We start from the raw sequence: 24,652 nt of genomic DNA on the forward strand, positions 1-24,652 counted from the left end.
AGACGGCAGTAGCTGAACAGCCAATCAGAATGATCAGATGGCCCGACGAGCTCCAACGCCGATTCAACATGTCGAATCTGCCGAAAAAAAGCAGACGAGGACCCCGCAGTCTGCTTTCATTGCCACTAGTTCGTCGGCGTCGGCTTGGTGTGTTCTGGTCTTAAGGCCCTGTTTCGACATGGTATTAAGATGTGTTTTGGTCGATTGGATCACAAATGGACGACGCTAAATACAGGTGTAAACGGGGTTTAAAACGTTTTGATCTTGTCCACTTTCGACTACTTCCAGAGGTAGTCGAAAACGCACCGGATTGCTTTCGCAGTGTAAACGCTCATGTGGTAGAATGTGTTTGAACAGCCACAAAAGTCTGCCTACTCTCCACCTACTGGCCTAATGTGTAAACATTATCGAAAGTGCTCTAGCCAAACTGGAATTAAACTGTGTCGGCTGAAGACCCAAGTTTGATTGACCCAAGACCCAAGAAAAATGTACCAATCACAATGTTCTCTCACCATTCCTGATTTCTAACATACACTCACCGCATTCGGCCGGTCTTGCGGCTGTCAGATATGAAGTGGTACAACCTTGATAATAATATGAAATGTTACCTGAGAGCCAAATCAGCATATTAGAGTGATTTCTTAAGGATCACGTGACGCTGAAGACTGGAGTAATGGCTGCTAAAAATTTAGCTTTGCATCACAGGAATAAATTGCATTTTAAAATATATTAAAATAGAAAACAAATTGTAATAATATTTCACAATATTGCTGCTTTTACTGTATTTTTGATCAGTTAAATGTAGCCTTGTTGAGCATAAAAGACTTTTGAGACATAAGGGTGAGTAAAAGATGACAGAATTTTAATTTTGGGGGTGAAGTCTTTAAATCTCTTTCAAACAGATTACAGGGTTTCCATGCTCTCTTCATAGTCAGTGAGTTTTATCACAGCATCATCACTGCGCTCCTCGTCCTTTTCTCTCCCTTCTTTATGGGAATGTTCTGTAACCCTCCTGCTCTCCCCTCCATCACAGATGGTGCTCTCCTCCTTCAAACATGGCCTCATCACTGGCCAGTGGCTGAACAAGGTCATTTACGTTCGGTGGGACGGCGTCTTTCGCTGCATCCCTATCTGTGGCATGGCATTTGCCTGTCAGTCGTAAGTACTCCCCAATCCTCGCACTGCCTCTCCCCTCCTTTCTGTTGCCTAAATCAGGCCAGTTAGGCTTAATGTAAGGCTCCATTTTAATGGTGCAAAAGGACATTCAAGAGCTGATGTACCTAGTGTTTGCTCTGAGAAAATGGACCTTTGAAGCTGCTTAGCTTGTCATAATCTTTATCAAATATCTTAGAAATTGTGTGGCACTAATCTGCGTGGAATGCTTAACTTTTTGCCCTCTGCATACTGTTTTTACCCTATTCTTAATACTAACTCTGTTCCTTAAAGGCATAGTTGACCCAAAAATGAAACATCTGTCATCATTTACTTACCATCATGTCATTCCAAACCTGTATGACATTCTTTCTTTCATGGAGGAAAAGACCAACATTTGAGTTTTATTCACTGTTTGTCTTGCTTCAGCTGTAGCTTTTAAATCTCTTTCGCACATGTGCATGAAGAGAACTTGCCATTTAAAAACGTTGGAAGAAAGGAAGAAGGTCGTACAGGTTTGGAACGATGGGTGAGTGAGTAATGACAGAATGCATTTCAGTTATGAGCGAACTATTCCTAACCATGAAAGGCCTCTTTCCCTTTATAACGTGTTTGAATAGCTTCAGTTTTCTTAGCAATAAAAGACTGACCCACAAGGCTGTCTTGATCTATTTTGTCAGTTGGCAACTTGTCAGTTGAACTATCAGTGCATTTTGATACAAGCATAAATGATTCATAAATATGGAATGAGTTTTTGAAGCTTATCATAGTTCATCCAAAAAGAGCTCACCGTGACCGGATCTTCCCCTGAAGAATTCAACCACTGTGCATTGACACAGTCTTTGTTGAAACTATGATATGTTGTGGGAGTACCATAGACTAATGTTGAGATCATAGTTAACATTGTTACAGCTCTTTGATACTACTGGGAGACATTTGTCCATAAGATTTTGATAAGAATTCACATTCTTTTTCTCCATCTTGAACTAATTTTATGTCTCTATTCTTTCCTTTTCACTAGCTCAAATATACTAACCATGCAGGGGGTTGGTAATCTCAGTGTTTACCTGGTCAGGTATTCTCAAGTTTGGGCAGGGAGCGTAATTTACTCACTTCTTTCTGTTTCTTATGTTTCACAACATTAACGCCATTCACCAATATCCATTCACTTCCACTCCCAGTTCCTTCAGCTCTTCTTTTTTTTCTCTTTTCTTTTCTTTTCTTTTCTTTTCTTTTCTAATTTATTGTGCAGATCATTCTTACTGTAGTTTTACTATATCTACATCATATTAAATAAAATCTCTACAATACACATATGGTTATCATAGTTTTGACCTGTCTAAACAATTTAAACAATTTTTGACCTGTTTAAACAATTAATCTATAAACATCCAGGGATGTGTTCAAAAAATATGTATCGCGAATGCATCTCAATTCTCTCTCGATTCTTTCTCAAAATGATTCTCAGCAGATGGCACTATATGCTTTAGAAACACCTGTACTCTGCTTCCTTCCAATTACTTACACACACTACTTGAAACTTACATAAAATAATCATTCATAAAGTTCAAAAAGTTTTAAGTGAATTACAAGGGTGTTTGCAGTGGGCTGTTTACATTAATCTCACGTCATAAAAGCATTCTGAGGTGCAAGTACATTTTCAGACTCTTCAGCGCTCTTCTTTTTGAGCATTTAAATGTGCGGTTAAAAACTAGCCTAGAGCATCATCTGCTATTAAAAACTAAGCTCAGAATCGATTCGAGAGAGAATTGCAATGCATTTGTAAAATATCAGAATCGATCCACAAATTGCGATGCATCGATATATTGTCCCAGCCCTAATTTGAGCATGCAGCCGTTCGTCTTTGCGTCATTACGTCTGTTTACATAAAGGAGTCCCAGCTAGTAAGCTATAATGGCATGTAGAGGAAGCTGCCGGCGGCAGATCATTTATAGCCTTTTTTTCACAGCAGCTGCAATAATTAAACGGTTCATTTTGATGGAGGATTGTAATCCAGAAAGGTCCAAATGTCAATCGTTAGTGACAACTGGAGATTAACCCATAGTCAAAAGCAAAAAACTTCGGACTGCGGAGAAATTCTCATTTTGGTCTGAAGAACTGTATCCACACTGGTGTAGTGGTGACTGACAGCAAACATTAGATTCAGCCGCGCTGAGGAACACAACCCACGTAAAGATGAGAATTCCACAAATAACTGCAATTGCAGGTTTCAAACAGAGATGGCGACAAATAGGCAAAATTTACGGACTGCAGCTTTAAACATATATATATATATATATATATATATATATATATATATATATATATATATATATATATATATATATATATATATATACACTACTGTTTAAAAATTTGGGGTCGGCAAGATTTTTTTAATGTTTTTGAGAAAGAAATCGGACAAAAGCATCAATTTGTGAAAAAAGAGTAACTTTTTATTACATATATCGTGCACATATAGGCCTATGCATATAAGGTTCCTTCTGTTATCTTTAACATGGTGCATGTTTGTGTGTGTCTAGGTATTTATGTGTTTGGGAGTGAATAGAATTGAGGTGTCTAAGTGTGCGGATGCCAGCACAAATGTGTGTATGTGTGTGTTTGAAAGTGAGGGTGTTGGGGTGGAGGAGGTGTCAGTGTTGGATTCTGGTGTGGATGAGGTAATGCGGTTCTTGAGGCTGACTGTGACACCCCCTTTACACACACACACACACACACACACACACACACACACACACACACACACACACACACACACACACACACACACACACACACACACACACTCTTTGGTGATGATTGATATTTGGCTGTGACTTCTTGGCCAGCATTGACATACAATGCCATTTACACCCGATCATTAGAAGAGCGAGACGGCGCTACATGACCTCTGATCCGACCACAAACAGTTCCTGTCGTCGCCTACGTTTACCCATCCATTTACATTTATTACTTTAGTACATTTAGTACGAGCTCTGTTTGATGCCAAATTGAATCTTTAGAGAAAAGTTGACCTGGTTGCTCTTTTGACTAATAGAACAGATACTGTTCATTGACGAGCAGCATTCTGGGTCCACTGGTGCCCTTATACGGCTCCTGCTTAATGTGTAAATACCGCTGTAATGTGTAAACACTATAATGGTGTTATTCCTATCGTAAAATTGTCATGTCAGCTTACACAGCATCAAGTCACAGATTCACAGCTTTAGGTGTTATGATGGGATCATTTTAGCAGTATTACAAAATAATTACTGTGTCAACACTTGGTAGAGGTGCAGAGAAATTGCAGTGGGACTGTAGCATCACGATCTCCCCCCTTCACACTCACTGTAATTCATCAGGAATGGCTTTTCTGGGGTATTTTCTCTCCATCTTATGACACTGAATTCTAATATATCTATATAATTCTGTAGTCATACGTCTGAATTCTATTTTGCATCCATATCATGGCTGTAAAAGCATTTAATTGGCCATGCCACTAACATATGCCCCCATTTTATTTCTATCTCTCTCAATTGGTAACGTGAAAGATATTGTTAAAAAACCATTTTGAAGGACTTAAAAGATCAAAATTTACGTTGAAAGAATTTATAAAAGTATATTTGCGTTTCCTGAAGGAGAAAAACGCAAGTATTTCTTAGGAGAAACAAAGGGAGCATTTACCAGCCTTAAAAGACAAATCCTCGATTATGCCACATTCATATCATAGAGGTTTTGTCTTCCTGGAGACATTTGTAGACATTTATACAATACATTATGCAAATTTTACAATCGCAACATCTATTCATTTTTAAAAGTTTGGGGTCGTTTTTTTTCGAAAAATTATTTTGAAAGAATTCTCTTATGCTCACCAAACCTGCATTTATTTGATCAGTAAATAAGTAAAAACTGTTTTGTATTTTAAAATGTAATTATTATTGTGATGCAAAGCTGAATTTTCTGCATCATTACTCCAGTATTCAGTGTCTTATGATCCTTCAGAAATCATTCAAATATTTGGTGCTCAAGAAACAATTCTAAATATTATCAGTGATGAAAACAGTTGTGCTGCTTAATATTTCAGTTAAAACCAAGACACTTTTTTTTTCAGGATTCTTTGATGAATAGAAAGTAACAGCATTTATTTTCAATAGAAATCTTTTGTAACATTATAAATGTCTTTACGGTCACTTTTGATCAATTTAATGCAGTCAATGGGAGATTTTCAAATTTCAAATGGAGTGTGAATGGAAAATGAATGTTTGAGCAATATCAAAACAGTGCTGTGTTGCAAATACTGTAATGAATAGCTGAAAATGAAGAAAAAAAAAATACACATAAAATGTGTAAGTCTGCATAGATGTCTCTCTCTCTTCCTACTCTGGTTTTTATTGCGAGTGGGTTCCAGCTATGAGACAGACTGGCCTTTGGTGTGAGATCAGGCGTTGGCTTAAAAAGCCCAGAACGTGGTACTGTATATCCCAATAAAAGCTGGAATGGGCTCTGACTGTGTCTACGAGAGCTGTGAGTGGGCTGAGAGCAAGAGAGCCCGAATAAAAGCCCATACTGCCAGGAAATTTTATAACATGCTAAAGTCTGACTAGCACTTGTCGATAATATATAGCCGTTGTAAATTCCCCATTTAATGTTTTGCTGGCGTCTGGTTTTATTGGTTGTCCTGATGACAGACATAGATTTTTTTTCCTGCTCTTTTTGTAGCTGTTTTTTGTTTCTCTGTGATACTGAACCCTTTATCAGTGCTTGTTTCATCCAATTCGGCTCTCCCTCCTTCCTTCCCACCCTCCCTCCATTTTGTCTTTTGTACGTCTGAAATGAGTGATGGCCTTTCTATATTAAATTCCTGCTTCTCTTGCTCTCTTGCATGTTTATGTCTCTAGAGCTCAAATGCACAGTTCAGTATGTCCTTATGCTAAATAATGATTAAACTGTGACTGGTCAGTTTGAGTTAACCCATAAATAAGCATTTATGTGATTTCACATAATGTTATATTTGTTATATTTTCTCATAACATTACTATAAATCTGACATTGCACAAATTGTGCATCTGTTATAATAATATGTCCTGTAGTATTGTGATATTTTGAAGGAATGCTTTGGGTTTGATGCAAGAATTTATCTGTGACATGCTGTCGATTACCACATGGTGTTCTTAAGTTTGTATAAACATCATGTTTACTTTAAGCTTATGGGATCAGTCCATCAGGACCCTGTAACATTCACATGATATGTGCAAAGAAACAAGAAATCACCCACAATAATTACATCAGTTATGCACAACCAAATGTTCTTCCACCTAGAACACTGTTAAATAATGATTTAGACTTCTTTACAGTTCAAATAATAACAGACATTTGTGAAAGAAATAATATAAACCTTTTTATCAAAAATATAAGCTGCAACTGAATTTTTGTCTGTGGTAATCAACAGTATGTCATAGTCTTAACTTGTGTTGACCCACTTCAAGGTATGCATCTTGAGCCTGATGTATATAAAAAGCTTTTTCTTCCATAGGCAAGTATTACCCACTTATGACAGCCTGGATGAGCCCTCGGTGAAGAGAATGAGCACAATATTCACCTCCTCCCTCAACGTGGTCACCACCTTCTACATCACAGTAAGTGTGTGAGACAGTTCATCTGCTGTTAACTGATAAACGATAACTATTTACTTTTTGTGTTTTAACTTTTCTTCTGTTTTAACCTTTTCTGGAATGACTAAATAAGTAGCTAATTAGTCATGGGTGCCACTTAAAAGCTTAAAATGCATATATTATATAGAAATCTGACCATTTTCATTTTTTATTTTTGCTTTTTATTTTCTGACAAATGAGAAGTGCTCTTTTTCTTACTTTATTATAATCTTATTTCATAAATAATATTAGGAAATGGTAAAAACATACAGATCGGATAGCAGTAAGTTGTTCAGTCATGGGAAGGGTATCAACTAGTAACTGAACTTTTATTTAGCAAGGATGCATTAAATTTATTAAAAGTGACAGTAGAGACATGTATAATTTTACAAAAGAGTTCTGGAAAATGAACAAAAATCATTCTCAAAAATGAACCCTATTCGTCAAATCCTGAAAGAAAAAAAAAATGTATCATGGTTTCCACAAAAATATTCAGCTGTTTTCTACATTGATAATAATATGAAATATTACTTAAGCAGCAAATCAGCATATTAGAATGTTTTCTGAAAGATCATGTGACTCTTAAAATATATTAAAATATAAAAGTTATTTTCAAATGTAATATTTCACAATATTACTGTTTTACTGTATTTTTGATCAAATAAATGCGGCCTTGGTGAGTATATCAGATTTCTTTCAAAAACATAAAATCTTAAATCGTCCCCAAAGTATGATAACAATTTTTTTTGTTTATACAAACTATAGCATGTATATAAAACTTGCACATAAACACTTGCTCTGTAGCTGCTCTGTCCTCATTGGCTCCTGAGAGCATGTGCCCTCAGACACTGGAAAGAAATGAGGATTCAAGAATGGTAGAGTTGCCGTCGGCTCACGCTTCTTGCTCTTAGATCCATATCCGTCCCCTACAGGTGATTGCCCCCCTCCCCTTTTCGTGGGTTTTGGGTTCACAATGATACCCTGGAATGTCCTCCCAATTCCCATTCGGGGCTTAGAGGAACAGAAAGAACTCAGACGATGAGGTCAGACCAACTGGCACGTTCCTCTATAACCCGTATACACTGACGCGCTCCATCAACATCAAATCCCGTGTCTCTTTTATTCCTTCATAAATATTTTCAGGGCCACTTTGTGTGGAATGTGTTTTAAGACATCGTCAGAATGTTTCTGGTCCCCATTCTCTTCTCTGAAAGCTGAAGTATAAACATTACCTTGAGAGATAATATTGCTCGTGATTTTTTTTTACAGTGTTCTTTGTATTCTACTTTTATATTTCATCATCTTTTTGCTTTTTCTCTTTGAACAAAAGCTGAATTGATTCAGGGGAGGGTTTGTAGAATAGAATAGAGAGGGAGTTTTGTGGCAGGCTCAAGGACTTCTCCCTGGTGTTGCTACTGAAGGGAACCTTTTCCTCTGCGGCTAGATCAAGGCCAGCTAGGTCGGGAAAGGAGGGAAAGCACTGCTTTGTTTCTCTGTAGAGAGGGCCTTTAGGGGGCCGATAGGCTTTAAAGACCTTTGAAAATCAGCTTGCTATTTTTCATCACATAAAAACAATATCATTGCACAGTCAGGAGGGGTTGTGAGGTCATCAAAGAGACAAGGAAGGAGACATGGATCTCTGTTGGGCCGCTTCTGTATAATGCCATAAGAAGTATTAGTCCTGATCATTTCAAGCAGGATCAAGTGACCCTGTAAGAAATTATATGTTTGCTCAGATGAGCCACATACTGAAGTGGAAAGTCAATGTAACAGAATTCTTCTTCATGCTTGCCCTACAAACAAACATTACTTCAGTATTGAGTATCCATCTTTTTAAATTGAAAAACTGCAGTTTAATACGTTTAATATATAGCAAAATAATTTACTGCACAAGATGCACAAAAGTGCATTGGCAAAAAATGTTTAGGTGATTTTAATGTAATGTAATATAATAACTTTCTCAGCCTCTCCGATCAAATCCTGATGGGCAAAACAGAGTCCTGCAATAAATCAATTTTTGCCTATTTTTTAGTTTTAATTGAAAATGGATCACATTACAGAATGCTTTGTACTGTGTTCCTCCAGGTAGGGTTCTTCGGTTATGTGAGCTTCACAGATAACATTGCTGGGAACGTACTGATGAACTTTCCATCTAACCTGGTAACGGAGATGATCCGTGTGGGCTTTATGATGTCTGTGGCTGTGGGCTTCCCCATGATGATCCTGCCCTGCAGACAGGCCATCAACACCATGCTATTCGAGCAGCAGGTAAGACAGGGGTTTTCAAACTTTTTAATGTCGTGGACCCCCTGAATATGTTGTTTCCTTTGTGACCGACCACCATCCTAAAACATAAAGACATCAATTTATGTTCATGTATAAAACGTTATTTTTATATTTATACTGTAATATATAATGTGTGATATAATGTAATATTATAAATATGTGTAAAATATTATATGGAAAATATGTATTTTCTATTTTGTCAAATTTATTATATTTATAAATCATTTTTACACAACTTTTCTCACTAAACTAGTACTAAACCCCCCCGTTTTTTTTTTGTTTTTTTGTTTTGTTTTTTTTATTCATATTTTTAATGAACTAAAAATATAAAAATAAAAGCTTTCATGTTAATTTTAGTTCAATTTTTTTGTAATTTCATTATGTGCTTTTGTCATTTTATAATTTTTTTTTTTTATATTTCTATTTAGGTTGAATTTTTGATTTATTTATCATTTTAGTGCTTCAACTTAAATTTGTTTATTGCCAAATCAACATTTCTAATTTTTGTTTAGCTTAAATTTTGAACTAATAATTTCTATTAACAGAAATGTTTTTGTTAGTTTTAGTTAACGATAATAATCCTGCCCAGACCCCAGTTTGATAACCCCTGTTCTATCCCCAGCACTTGGTTGATTGCTTGCTTTCTGTTTTGATTTCTGTTTTATTGCATTTCTCATTTACTTTTGTGAAACCAAACAGTGCAGATTTGTATTGACCTATTTTGAAGTAGATTTGAGAAAGAACTGTCGAAAGTGATTTGTATTGTGACTGGTTGGACATATCAACAATGACATCCCATTTTGTCCACACCAAATTAACCCACAATATGTATCCCCTTTTTTAAAATGCTCAAATTCTTGGCCCACATTTAAAATCCTTTACCTTGCACCGTCTGGACAAACTCAGGTGTCTCCTCCTTACTGGTGCACATAAACTGCGCCAGCTGCAGAAGTATTTTGCTAAATTTAATGGACTCAATAAAGACTTCATTGAGTCTAACAGATTTACACAGGGCTGATGTCAGACCCCAAGTCTGGTCTCAGTCAGCATGCATTTGCCTGCTCTGTCCCTCGGTATGGATCCCTTGAGATCCCCTGAGTCTCCTTCCACTACTCAGACACCAGTGATCCAGCCTCCACGGACAGCAGACTGCTGGGGCGCTGAGAGATTCAAGAGGAAATAAAAGAGGCTGGATTGATGAGAAGAGGTCCAGATCTCCTCCATAAAGCAGCCAAGACTTCAGCTCGCTGTCTCACCACTACTGCCACGCTGAATCAGCTCAAATCGCGGTTGGATTCGCGGTTGGGCGAAGGGTTTTATGCTGTCGTTAAATCTGGCATTTTGACAACAGAGCGGAGGGGGGTTTATGAAGCTTGCCTGCCAAACCCAATATCCTTACATGCATTTCACTTGTTCAACCATAACAGAGGCTTGGAGAACTACATGCATGTCTGGAATCTAGTAACAGGTTTGAAGGTGCTCTGTTTGTCTCTGTTTTTCAGCAAAAGGATGGCACCTTTGCTGCAGGAGGGTATATGCCACCCCTTCGTTTCAAGAGCATCACTCTTTGCATTGTTTTTGGCACCATGTTGGGCGGCATCCTCATTCCTAATGGTAAGTCTGTTTGTGTGTGCTCACGTTTTGCAAGTTTCACTCTCCCTAATACCGTCATGACATCACACCCCACTTCATCTTCCCTTTTAAAATATCTCTCCGTCAATCACTCCTTATCCTTCCTCTCTGTACCGTCCATTCATTATCAGCAGAACGGGATGATAAAGATGTGTTTTAGGCGATGGTGGGGTGGGCCATGTTTTATTCATTCTTCATGGAGATTGGCTGTCGCTGGCGCGGGCTCCATTTGGCTCACTGGGCCCAATTAGACTAATAGAGAGGGGAAGGTGAGACTCTCAGAGACGATTGAATGGGGGAAAGGCATAGCTCTGTCCTCCATGACGGCTCCGCTGGCCACTGGCGTGTCCTCGCGGCCACAAATCCAACCATAGGGAAGCAGACTTTGCAGGGCATAAATTTGAGTAAAACAATATGGCTGCTCTCAGGATGAAAAACACCCCCTGGGCCCACTGCCCAGCCTTGCAACACAAGGGCAGCATGGAGGAAAGATGGTAGGAGGCAGATAGAGGGACGAGGGGGGAGTGTGTGATGGAGCGGTCTGGGGAGAAAGACTGATGGAGGATGGATGTGGTGATTCAGGAGATGAGATGGTGTAGATTGCCTGTGCCATTTTTTTCTGCTTTAAACTGCCTTCTCATGTTGGGTCTGAATATAATGCAGGTTGGAATGGATTTGTACACTTCTAGATCAGCTTGCTGTTGTATTTTGGTTTAAATATTAAAGCAATTAGAAGGCTGTGCATTACAGTGATTTTTTTTTTTTTTTTTTTTTTTTTTTAAACAACTGTTAAAGGGTGGTTATATCACTTACAGTGTGTGTCAAGGTCAGTAAGTTTAAATATCATAAAAAAATCTGATAATATTACCTTTATATATTAAGTTCTTGAACAACTAATCAACATATTAGAATGATTTCTGAAGGATCATGTGACACTGACGACTACAGTAATGATGCTGAAAATTCAGCTTTGGCATTACAAGAATAAATTACTAGGACACTAGGATTACTAGGAAATTACAAAGGATATTACAATAAAAAACATATACTTTAAATTGTAATAATATTTCACAGTATTACTGTTTTACTGTATTTTTTGATCAAATAAATGCAACATTGGTGAGCATAAGAGACTTCTTTCAAAAACAGACCTAAAACTTTTGAATGGTAGTGTATATATTGTCGTTTTTAAAAATACTTGAAATACTTGTTATCGTAAAGTATTCTTGAAAATTTGTTTGAATAATTTTAATTTGTTTTAGTTACACCACCAGACATTTTAGAAGTCATTTGTAACAATTAGAAGTTTATAGAAAGTGTTATGAGCAATGCAAAGAAGAGTGCAAGTAGAAAAGTGATAAAATACACAAATGTCCAATGAATAATTACAGTTATTAATTGCAGAATACACAAATCAGTTCTTCCAAGAATTGTCATTATCCTTATCTTTGGTTTGGTTTTGTAATGTAGCAACTTAATACATTAATATAGAATTCAGCTGATATGCGCATGGGCTATTTTACAGCTTCAAATATGACTTGTCCAATCATATTTTAGAGCCAAAACTTTTGGTTATATAGTATGATTTTATGTTTTTAGATTCTTAATTAGTAATGCACCAACATTTTTGTGATTTGTAGAGAATGGTTCTATAAAATGTATGTATGTATGTGTTTGCATGCCATAGTGGAGACCATCCTTGGTCTGACTGGAGCCACCATGGGCAGTCTGATCTGCTTCATCTGCCCAGCTCTCATCTACAAGAAGATCATGAAGAACGCCTGGACTGCACAGGTATGGCACACCTAACATCTGACGTCAATTTTCAATTTTTTTACTCATTTGACATGATATACATATATGGATGTATATACATTTTTGTCTGTGTGATATCTGATGTGAGATGAAATAAGAATGCACTTGGTTTGTGTGTGAGGAAGAAAGGGCAGCTGCTCTTCTCTCTTTGTAATGGAGTTTGTCATTAATTTTGATATCCTGCAAGTGCATTGACAAGCTGTGTGGAGTCATTCCCACAGTGTGTGTGCTGGCACTGTCTGGCTCTGTGCCTCGAGCTGTGCCCCCTCCGTCTCCTGCCCAAATTACAGATGCCTTTGCTCTTTCACAATAGAGTGAAAACAACTGAGGTCTCATCTTAGACGATGTGTAACCACAATGCTGATGTCTCCCTCACCTCTTTTGCATTGTGTGGTTTGCGAGCAAGCAACATACTGATGTTCATTGTTCTTTAGTGCCAACTATGCCATACTTCCATGCCCATGAGTCTTTGCCACCAGGGTCATTTCCCAAACTCTGGAGTCCACCCAAATGGGTGGTGTTTCTGATATTGGAGCGAAGATCATTCCAAAAGAGCTTCTTGTCATAATGAGCTCAGCAGATGTTTGTGTTGGCATGAGTGTATAATGCCACTCTTCCATGTCTCATGCCAAGCAGCCTGACATGTCCAGGTCCACGGATGCACAAAGAATACCCACAGATCAGGGGCAGTGAAACTGGGAAGGGCCTGCTTTAATAGATTTCATCAGCGTTTGGGGCACCATTAATGGCTGTAGGACATTATTGTAGATAGGATGCCAAAGATACCCTTGCCAGCTTTGTGTATTGGCCAGAGCAGTGCAGCACTGGGACAGTTTAGAGAGCACACACCTCACACCATGAGCAGGAAGTGCAGCAGAAGTGGAGTATCCTTGAGCAAAGGAGGGAGGGAAACAAATACATCCTTCCCATTTTCAGTGAGGGCAAGCACTTGGACAAACTTTGGATTTTATCATCTCCAGGGGAAGAATGAGCTTGAAAAGATGTATGCAAAATGCAAGCTGTGTAAAGCGAAAGTGAAGTATGTTAGGTGCACTACAGACATGAGGACATTGAACGTTATATTACAGAGATCAAAGACGTGGAACAAAAACCCCAAGTCGCAAACATTCTGGTCAGCCAACGCGCTCTGCACCAATTTTCTAAACTTCTGGCCAACACTGAATGGGAGAGGAAAATAACTCCATCAATTTGAATTTGCTGAAAAGATATTCGAAAACCATTTATTACCATTTTATTAACTGTACCAGTTTTATCTTTGCAAGTTATTTTTGTAAGTGTTGTAACCATTAAGTAAAAATGAATCCCTAAAACTTTGAATACCTGTGAGTGTTCATATCTTAATTATATTCAAGTTAGTTTTCAAAGTAAAAAGTATTTTTTGAATATCATGTTTTTTTTTTTTTTTTTTTTTTTTTGAGCAATGTGGATTTTGTTCTTCATTATGATCTAAGGAGTGACACCATTTTCCCACAAAAATATAATCAAGGCATGGTGTATTTAAAGGGTTAATTCACCCAAAAATGACATTTCTGTCATTAATTACTCACTCTCATGTCGTTTCACACCCATAAGACCTTCGTTCATCTTTGGAACACAAATTAAGATATTTTTTATTAAATCTGAGAGGTATCTGAACCACACATACTGTAGGCAGCAACGTCATTGCACCTTTCAAGGCCCAGAAAGGTAACAAAGACATTATTAAAATAGTGCGTGTGACTACAGTTGTTCAACCTTAATTTTATGAAGCGATGATTTTTGTGCGCAAAAACTAAACAAAAAGACTTCAGATACCACTCAGATTTCATCAAAAATATCTTAATGTGTTTTTTTTTTTTCGGATTTGGAATGACATGAGGGTGAGTAATTAATTACAGAATTTTAATTTTTGGGTTAACTAACCCTTAAAGTCGTTGCCTGTATAAGTTATATTTTTTTATTAGATTTTTGAGTGCATTTAATAGAGCCTGACAATAAAAAAAGAAAACTAATCTGCATCTCATCATTGATCTTACTGTATTTCAGATGACTGTATACACTAACTCTCTTTTCTCTCTTCATTCCTCTTTTTCTGTTATAGCTGGTTCTGTGGGTTGGTCTCGGTATCCTGCTCATCAGTACCTTCACCACTCTGTCCATTTCCTCCAACGAGCCACAGAAATTAAACCCCCCACTGGATGTCGCCGCAAAAACTGAGGACAAGCTTCCCATCCTCATCCCCCATGAGATGCCCAAAGACCTAGGTACATCTATGCCTAATATTTATGAAGAGAGAGAGTTATCATCAGTTGAATAAATGACACAAAATAGAAAACGAATTTCTGAAAGGATGAGTTATAATGAGAAAGAATTGTGAAGAAGCACAAATGATTTGCTCCAGTAGTAGGCCTCTGTTTGAATCAGTGACCTGAATGACGCCCTTCAAACCTGAGCGCTCGGTGTCCCAGAGCAGCAGTGAAACGGCCGGTGGCGTTTTCCCGTTATGGCTCCGGCCAGGGGAGGAAGATGGGAGGGCGTCCAAATTTGGGAGAGGGCAGAAACGACAGCGTTCCCTCCAACACAGGCCGATACAGGACAGAGGCTCATAAAAAGGCACATACCATGAGCGTCCCAACAACTTCATCCACCATTACCTCTCCTTTTCTGTTCTGCCACTCCTCCTTCCTCTCCCTCTCACTCCCTCCTGCTGACTGACACTGGCATTTATCATTGAGCGGACACCCACTTCCACACCTGTTTCCTGTTTACAGCGTGCTGGTGAGGGCAGCTGTATGAAAACGCAGGGCTCAGTGAGCGAGCGAGTGGAACATGAGGCCCGCGGGCATGTAGAGGTGTGCGTTTGCAGCTGTATGAGTACACGCAGGCACGCTTTGCTTTTTAGGATTGTAGGGAAGTACACCCCACCCCCTATACTATACGCTTTCTTTTCAACTCCCTTTTTCTTGTCTCGCTCCCATAGATAATGTTTATCAAGACTGCTATCCTTTCTCATTTGAAATGTGTAACTCCTTTCTACGTATGCATAAATGCTGTCGTGCAATAGATTATCTGTTATGGTAGTACACTACAGACTCAGGTTAAAGAAAGGTGTGGACATTGTAAATATTCAAAGGCTATTTTGCACAGGACAAGTGGCAAGGTTATATGGAAAGCACTGTGCATCCATCTCGTACCCTTATTAGAAATCTCCTCTACGGTTCGGCTCATGTCCTGTTGGTCTTTCATGCTCTGCTGCCCTCTACTGGTATTTATGTGGCACTTTCAGTGGGATTTTTAGGACTGGGCTGCAGCAGAAAAGCATGCACAGATTTTAGTTTCAGGCTTCTTGCTATGGCTTGGAGTAAAAAGAATATTGCATATGACAGTGGTACTCGGTCTCAGCCAGTTCAAGAGACGAGCCTTCTTAAATGGAAAATTCACCCAAAAATGAACATTTTGTCATCATGTACTCACCCTCATGTTGTTCCTGTATGTGTTTCTTTCTACTGTTGAACACAAAAGAACATATTTTAAAGAATGTTGGTAACCAGACAGTTGACGGTAGCCATTGACTTCCATAGTATTTTTTTTTTTCCTACAATGGAAGTCAATGGCTACCATCCACAACATTCTTTAAAATACCTTCTTTTATGTTTAGGTTATCTGAAACAACTTTTTGACTGATGTCACCAAACCCTCTAAATTGTCAATTCTAAACACCTGTCATATACACGACCATTAAAAAAGTAGGGTCGGTTAGACTTTGTTAAAAAAAAAAAAAAGTCTCTTATGCTCACCAAGTCAGCACTTAAAAATTCAGTAAAAACAGCAATATTATTTTGTTTATTTAATCAGGGACAATACACATTAATAATACATGACAATGTAAAATGTGCAGATTTAGCCAAATTAGCCCATTTTCATCCATAGTCCCTTGTGAAATATTACAACAATTTAAAATACTTTTCTATTTTAATATATTATAAAATGTAATTTATTCCTGTGATGGCAAAGCTGAATTTTCAGCATCATTACTCCAGTCTTCAGTTTCACATGGTCAGAAATCATCATTCTAATATGCTGATTCAGTTCTCAAGAAACATTTATTATTATTAATGTTGAAAACAGTTACAAGAAAAGATACAAGAAAATACAAGATAGTTTTGATTGGTTGACTTTTCTATTTTGAATGTGGGGAAATAGTGTCCAAGTCCAAACTTTCAACTGGTAGTGCAGAAACCCTGCCCAACTAGCTGCGGTGGTCTGTTCTGGTATGGAACGCCCACTTTTTAACAATCCAGTCAAATCTCACCGGATCAAGTTCTGCCTTCAATTTTGGGGATTTTTGTCATAATGAAGGCCTATGCAGTGTTAACATAATTTTGCTTTATTTGGATTGGTACCTAAAATAGGGTCTTCGTCAAAGAGTCACACTGCAAATTTCATCTAATTAAAGAACCAAAAAACAAAACTTTGAGAGCATCAATAAAGAGCCACGTGAAGCCTGAGAGCCATAGGTTGATAACCATGGATATGGGATAAATTTGACATGCCTTTTACCTTGCAGAGAAATTTGAAATTTTTTTTGACACATCTAATTTGTCTGTTTCTAGTGCCAGAGAAGGGAGTGGATCCTGATCCAGGAGAAAAGCCAGATAGACCCCCAATAGAGATTGAAAAGCTAGCAGAGAAGGAAGCAGCAGAGCCCCTTCAAATTAAAGTACCTGTGGAAGTGGCTGAGGGAAAGAATAAGGAGGAGGAGGTTCAGCTGGATCGCCCTGAAGCTGGTAATGCATTCATTTAGCCATGTAATTTTGAAGGCTTTGTGGCATATGAACACCTCTGAGCAGTTGCAGAGATCTGGCTTATCTTTTACAGGTGTAGCAGTTCCAGAAGGGGAAGCCCACCGCCATGAGCCGCCCATCCCTCATGACAGAGTTCAGATAGATGAGATCAAAAACCAGGAGGAGCTAGAGGAGGAAAAGAAACAACCTGTAGCTGTGGAGGAAGAAAATAAACTGCCTGCCAGAGAGGAGGAGGAGCTTCTTGCTGAGCAGGGGGCGGGGCAAGCACAAGAGGTAGGAGAGGAATCTATAAAAGAGGAGTCAAAAGAAAAAGAAGATATGGTGAAAAGGGCTGTAAATCAGGACCAGCATGCAGCTAATGAAGTGTTGGACAAGGCAGAAAATCCAGAAGATCTGAAGAAAGTTGAGCCCTTGGTGGTACATAAAGAACCAGAAAACCTGCCTGAAGTTAAAGAAAAGCGTGATGAGAATGAACCGGCCAAAGAGAAGATCCCAGAGGAGATGGACAAGGCCCCTGAACCCCAGGATGAGAAACGTGAGTGAACACAATGTTAGATTGAACATGGCAACCTCCCAGATCTTCATAAAAGTAAACTCTAGTTTCTGTTTAGCGTACATGACTGATAAACTCTAAGTAGCTTGTAAACAGCCTCTGTGACCTTTTGGTTTTATTCATATTCTGGTTATATGGCACATCATAAGGTCCAAGCATATGACCTTTTCCACTCTGTAATGATTTGTTCATTCATTAACTGTGCTTCTTCCTGCAGCAAAGGAGAAGCTTCTTGGGCAGGAGCACAAGGAAGAGAAGGTTCCAGATGTTAAGGATGGAGGAGCAGACAAGGATGGAGATGGGGACAAGATGGAAGGTAAGTGCTTTATCCATCACAGAACATTGTCCAGAATCTAAAGGAAGTGTGGATTGAAATATAGGTTGTATATAGGCTGGTGGTTTGAAAAATAGTGTTTTCTGTTGTGTTACTCAGTCAGATGTGTGAGCTCACAGTTCTTCTCTTTGCCTGGTTCTGTTATCCTTCATAAATCCTGGTCAGACTGTTTCTACTTTGTTTCTTGGTGGAATTTTTTTCTCTCTTTCTCCCTTCATCATATGTTTATAGTTACATAATATTCATATATATATATATATATATATATATATATATATATATGTATATATATGTATATATATGTATATATATAAATATAAAACAATGATAATGAATAATTAAACACAGCAACTTTACCCGTGACTTAATGTGTAATAATATTAAGGACAAAATACAAGATAATTTTGTTAAGCAAATTAATTTAATTCAATCCATACACTAGAAGGTATTCATTGATATGTAAACCTATCTTGCCTTTTTTCTTTTCTAACTGTTTTATTTTCTCTGTTTTCTGTGGCCAACATCTGAAATGTCACATGCTCTATGCTCAGATATACCTCAAAGAAGCACCAAATCTTTCACGTGGCTTGTTTTTTATTAAGGCACTTTGCACTCTTTCTGCTGTCTTTTTCTCTTTTGTTTCTCGATTTCTTATCTTCCTCCACCATTCTGTTGTGCCATGGACTCCTGCCTCCTACAGTGATTAAAAAGATTGTTGCAGGTACGAGATGATGTGACTTATATCTGCTGTTCTTATTCCACTCAGTCTGTCATCTTTGCTATTAACTCTCACATTTCGACCCTTCAATCATAGCTGTTAATAACCAATAGTCTGTTACCTGTGTTTATACATTGACCGTTATTCATCTAGTTTACTGTATATGTGTGTATATAGTATTATAGCTGTGGAAATAGTATCTCCTTTTAATTGGGATCACTAGTCTGTCTCTTTTTTTATGATGAATGTGATAAAAACAGTTTGTTCTATACAAATTGCATAGAAACACCCTAGTAACTATTTAGCAACTGGCAAGCAGTGCACTAAAAATCACACAGAACAACACAGCAATTGCCTAGCAGCCACCTAACAATGCACTACTAACTGCATAGAAACACTCTAGAAACCACCTATAAAAACTTAACAATACTTTAGAGACTCAGAACACCTTGTTCTGAACATTGCTTAGCAAATAGTGTGAAAATTATCAGGCCAGCTACAACATCAAGGTGGCAGGTTTTGTATAGGCAATCACCACTAACATTTCCTTTAGAAAAACTAAAAATCTATTATATAATTTGATAAACAATCAGACTGACAAGTATTTTGGCCATAGGCAATTGCACTAATTATATTCAACGGATTTTAAATCTGTTTTGAAAGGATTTTAATAATCACATTTTTATGTTTTTTTGTATATTGCAAGGCATGTTGGGTGATTGTTTCTTCTCTTTTTCCTTTCTGCTTGACTGATCCTCAGAGGGTCAGTTGGATCATGCTGTGCTGCTGCAGGTAATTAAGGAGCAGCAAGAACAGCAGAAAAGGCTTTTGGACCAACAGGAAAAACTTCTGGCGGTGATTGAGGAGCAACACAAGGAGATGCACCAAATTAAGGAGGGAGAAGAAGAACCAAAGGCAGCAGAACAGCAGAAGAGACATGTGGACCAGGAGGAAAAACATGAGGAGGTCCATCAAGTAAAGGAAGCAGAAGCTGAACCAAAGGCAGCAGCAGGTGAGTCTCTAAAAGTCAGATACATACTGGTGGTACCAATACAGGCACCGATCTTCTCAAATTTATTTGAGATCTTGACAACTTGAAAACAAATTCTTGTGGCCCTAGTCATGTAGTGAAATATACAAAAAAGAATGATTCAATTAACCTGACCAGGGATGCGTTTCCCGAAAGCATCATTAGCCATGTTCGCAAGTTCCGCTGTTATCAGCATAGTTCAACAAGTCAGTTTTTTCCAAAATCATAGTTCCAACAAACATTCGCAAACAGCATCACAAACTTGTCTGGTTAGAACAACAGCTCTCGACCTCTGGTTCGAAGCATAGTTTCTTGTTTGTATGACGTGGACTTATTAAATCCTCATCTTGAGAAAATATGCAAGCTACATGATCCTCGGCTGGGATCATGTTAGAGCCCTTTGCATATGCGTACATGCTCTAGAACGGAAGAATGAGCCTATGATTGAATCTAGAAATAAAGCGAAAAATGAAAATTAGTCCTCAAATGCCATGTCTGTAATTTATAGTAAAACATCTAGCATTAATTAGATCTCAAACGAAAGAAGTTATTACTCCACTACCTGCGTGACATCGTTAACCAACGTGGTTCAACGACAAATTTCAGGAAAATGCATCGTACAGTGGTAGTTAAAGGATTAGTTCACTTCAGAAGTAAAATGACCTGATAATTTACTCACCACCATGACATCAAAGATGTTTATGTCTTTCTCTCTTCAGTTGAAAAGAAATTCAACATTTCAGGATTTTTCTCCATATACTTAAACTGCTACCTAGCGAAACAATTGGTCATTTTCTAAAAAAAAATTAAAATGTATATACTTTTTAACCACAAATGCTCATCTTGCACTGCTCTGCGATGCACCACGCATTCCGTAATCATGTTGGAAAGGTCTTGCATGACGTAGATGGAAGTACCGCGGTAGGGTGAAAAACTCAATCTCATTTTCTCCTCCAACTTCAAAATCATCCGACATCGTTGTTTCACTTTTTTTTTTTGTAAGGGCCGTTTGACTTAGTCTTTGCACGTTCGCTTTGTAAACACTTGTTGGGTACTTCAGCCTATGTCGCATGTGACCTTTCCAACGTGATTACATAATGCGTGGTGCATCACAGAGCTAGTGTAAGACAAGCATTTGTGGTTAAAAAGAATATAGATTTTTATTTTTTTTTCATAAAATGACTGATCATTTCACTAGATAAGACCCTTATTCCTCGGCTTGGATCATGTAGAGCCCTTTGAAGCTGCATTGAAATTGCAGTTTGGACCTTCAACCTGTTGGTAGCCACTGAAATCCACTATATGGAGAAAAATCCTGGAATGTTATCCTCAAAAACCTTAATTTCTTTTTGACTGCAGAAAGAAAGACATGAACATTTTGGATGACATGGGGGTGAGTACATTTTCAGGAAATTGTAATACTGAAGTGAACTAATCCTTTAAGCAACGGGTTACATCATTGTATGTGAAACGCACCCCAGTATTGGTGCTCCCTTTTGAAGTGATTTTGCATGCAGTGCAGTAATGAAACACATCATGTCTTTTGTAGGAGAGGGTGCAGGTGAGGTGGAGAATGCTGTGCAGAGGCAGCTGGAAGGGATAGAGGGGGCAGTGAAGTCTAAAGTTGCCGCTGTTGCTCCTGACCAATTGCAAAAGCCCCAGGGTGAGCCGGTTCATGTAGCTGCAGATGTCGCGGTGCCTGAAGAGTCAGCAGCAAAAGAGGCTCACGTTGCAGCCGGTCTTCCCCACAATGCCCTTGAATCAGTGGAAGATGGAGGTGCTGAAGTTCTCAAAAAGAAGCTGGAGCTGAAAAACCAAGCAAGGCATGGCGAAGCAATATCTGCAGAGGTCGACGCCCAAGGTGTTCCGCTGCACCAACAAGAGCCAGAACCATCCAAAATCAATCCCAACGCTCTAGCTGAGAAAGAGGAGATATTGAGACAGAAATTGGCCCAACTGGAGGCAGAGAAGGAGCGAATAGAGAAAGAAAAGTTGGACAAGGAAAGGATTGAGAAGGAAGTGCAGGCCCGTGTTGAGAAGGAGAGGAAGGAGCGGGAAAGACGAGAGGAACTGGCACGCGAGCAAGAGCTAGAACGCGTACGGCAGCAAAAGGAACAGCTAGAGAAGGAAAGGCTTGAAGCGGAGAGGTTGAAACGGGAACAAGAGAAGATAGATAAAGAGATCATGGAGCGTGCCGAGAAGGAGAAAAGATTGCTCGAGCACAAGGAGCGGCTAGACCAGCTGCAAGAGGCCATTGATGCACGTCGGGAAAAGGGAATTCTTAAGGATGAGACTTTAAAACAGGAACGAGAGAAGACGGATAAAGAGATCATGGAACGTGCTGAGAAGGAGAAAAGAATACTTGAGCAGAAGGAACGGCTAGACCAACTACAGCAGGTCATTGACGCGAAGAAGGATCGAAAGCAAAAAGGAGGCAGGGACTTGAAGGAGAACATAGTCCCACTAGAAGAGAAGAAGAAAGAGGAAAAGAGGAGCAGAGAGGATGGAGGGGTGGACCTTAAGAGGAGGCGCAGATCTGTGGACCCTGAGGGTGGAGGAGGTGCTGACCTGGATCTTCTGCGGGACGTAGGAGGTTTAGACTTAAACGCTGACCTACAGGGGCAGCTGCTGGCAGGGTCTCTGGTTCACACACGCCAGCTTAAACAGATGTTTCAGAGGCAGGAGAATGAAGATTTAGAGTAGGGTGCTCTGGAACCACATGGTCCTCTCAAATGGACATGCGGAAATGCACGCTTTAAAAACGTACGAAGTGATCTGGCTGTGAGAAGAATCTCTTTCCTCATTTTAAAAGTAGACACAACATTCCTTTTGGGTTCATGATGACAGTGGGCACTTTGATTTGATCCTTTAGTTGTCCACCGGGAGCACTGAATCCACAGTTTCTTATGAGCTTCCATTATTGTTTTGTGTGAGATTTTGCTGAATCTGGTGCAATAAACAGAATGTCTGGTGTAATAAACTGAGCGGGCATCACATTAAAAATGGGCGTTGATGGGCACACGGGGCTTTTCAGAATACTGTTTTGGACCATCGCATAGGAAAACGACACAAGTGTACCCCCTTGTGGCTGCTATGGTAAATTATATGCCAAGTTGTAAAATGTAATGTAGTTATTGCATGAAGTTTTACCTTCTGTGAATGGAAATAGAAGCCAGAAACTTCTGTCGGCTTTACAATTAATATGAGGTGAATTTTAAAAAAATTATTTATCTTCGTAGGACCTGATTTTTTTTTTTTCCTCTCGGGGAACTATTGGACCATTTACTGTGCCTTAGGGTTTTCATTCTGCTATTCTGTATAATGAACATGGAGTGTTAAATGTTACCTTTGCCAACATGTTCAGTGGTAAGTCTCTTATCTGAGACTACAGTCACTGACATCTTTGTTTTCCCAGTGTACCTTGTTAAGTTATATTAAAGTCTTGGGAGTCCAGGCAGAGACTTCCTTAATGGTTTTCAAAAAAATCCTGAAAATTTTGAGAATTTTCTGAGAATTTTCTTTCATATTCATCCAAAGTCCTTTATGAAAGCATCTTTTTTTTCCCTTAATTTCTTTCCTTTTTTTTCCTAATTTCTTTCTTTCTTTTTTTTTTTATGCAATCAAATGTATGCCTTTTTAAAGGAGTGTCTTTCAGTGTGGGTCTGCAGTATCAGATTTTCCTTCCAAAGAGTTAACTTATGATAATTAATAGTTAGTATATTTAAAAGTTGACTTTATAGTTAACTAATAGTTAGTCAAACCAGCTGTAAGTGAATGAAGTATGAGAATCGTTGATGTTCCGACTGATGCAAAATGTCTGATCTGTAGTTGAGTATAATTATTGTGCATATTGTTTTTCTCTTCTAGTTTGTTTCAGTATGTTTAGCTTGTCTGTGACTCTGTTTTATCACTTTATGAAAGTACTCAACTCTCATCTTTTGAGGTTGGTCTGAAATTGGACCATATAGATTCCTAAATTAAGTGTTGAACATAACATGATCATTTCCTACAGTCAATTATTTGTTTTCACTGTGCATTGGATTTCTTTTCAGGGTTGCATTGCTTTGTTGTTCTATACTACATATGTTTTGGCTATGAAGATGTGATTCTGGTCAGTGCCTCATGGGTTTATGTTCTGCAGTGATGTGTATGTGAAGCCTGTTACACCCACACTGTGTGTGGATTGCGTCCCCCCCCCCCAACTGCATTTTTATATACCTTTCTGGTTAAACTTGTCATGGTAATTGACTATTCTTTTGATAAATTTCCTGATCTCACTAATGGGGATCTTACATTTTATATTTCAAAAGAACAAATATATATATATATATATGAGAGAGAGAGAGAGAGAGAGAGATATGGTTTAAAGTCATATAAGATTCATGAAATGCTGCCTTCTCAGTAACATTGCTTACTTATCCATGTACAGGTTTTTAAAAGTTACCACGTGATGTGGAGACCTCTAAAAAAGCTTGTTACATGTTAGAAGTTGATAACTGTTTGGCCTAAACCATTTATTTTGTTCTTTAATTGGGTTAAATTAATAAAATGACTTATGTGTAACAGCATTTTTGTGCAGAATGTTCTTTGTGTTTATATTTCTCCTGTTTATCCTTTAAAGGTGCCATCGAACGTTTTTTTTTTACAAGATGTAATATAAGTCTAAGGTGTCCCCT

The 24,652-nt window shown here is 38.4% G+C and overlaps 1 protein-coding gene across 4 annotated transcripts in view; it reads left to right on the forward strand.

Moving 5' to 3' along the window:
* slc38a10 (solute carrier family 38 member 10) overlaps positions 1–24,544 on the forward strand; it is a 30,230-nt gene extending 5,686 nt beyond the window's left edge. For 2 of the 4 annotated variants that reach the window (XM_048169856.1, XM_048169859.1), the window contains 12 exons: positions 1,034–1,158; positions 6,686–6,788; positions 8,889–9,071; positions 10,592–10,703; positions 12,409–12,515; positions 14,638–14,800; positions 17,150–17,323; positions 17,415–17,876; positions 18,112–18,210; positions 18,929–18,949; positions 19,707–19,958; positions 21,526–24,544. In XM_048169856.1, the coding sequence (XP_048025813.1) occupies positions 1,034–1,158; positions 6,686–6,788; positions 8,889–9,071; positions 10,592–10,703; positions 12,409–12,515; positions 14,638–14,800; positions 17,150–17,323; positions 17,415–17,876; positions 18,112–18,210; positions 18,929–18,949; positions 19,707–19,958; positions 21,526–22,679 (2,955 nt within the window). In that variant the 3' untranslated portion in view covers positions 22,680–24,544. The remainder of the gene's footprint in view (positions 1–1,033; positions 1,159–6,685; positions 6,789–8,888; positions 9,072–10,591; positions 10,704–12,408; positions 12,516–14,637; positions 14,801–17,149; positions 17,324–17,414; positions 17,877–18,111; positions 18,211–18,928; positions 18,950–19,706; positions 19,959–21,525) is intronic. The other 2 variants (XM_048169857.1, XM_048169858.1) reach the window with 2 other exon arrangements.
* The last annotated feature ends 108 nt before the right edge of the window (positions 24,545–24,652 follow it).

The sequence above is a fragment of the Megalobrama amblycephala genome, linkage group LG20 (genome assembly GCF_018812025.1).
Source record: "Megalobrama amblycephala isolate DHTTF-2021 linkage group LG20, ASM1881202v1, whole genome shotgun sequence".
Classification (NCBI taxonomy): Eukaryota; Metazoa; Chordata; class Actinopteri; order Cypriniformes; family Xenocyprididae; genus Megalobrama; species Megalobrama amblycephala.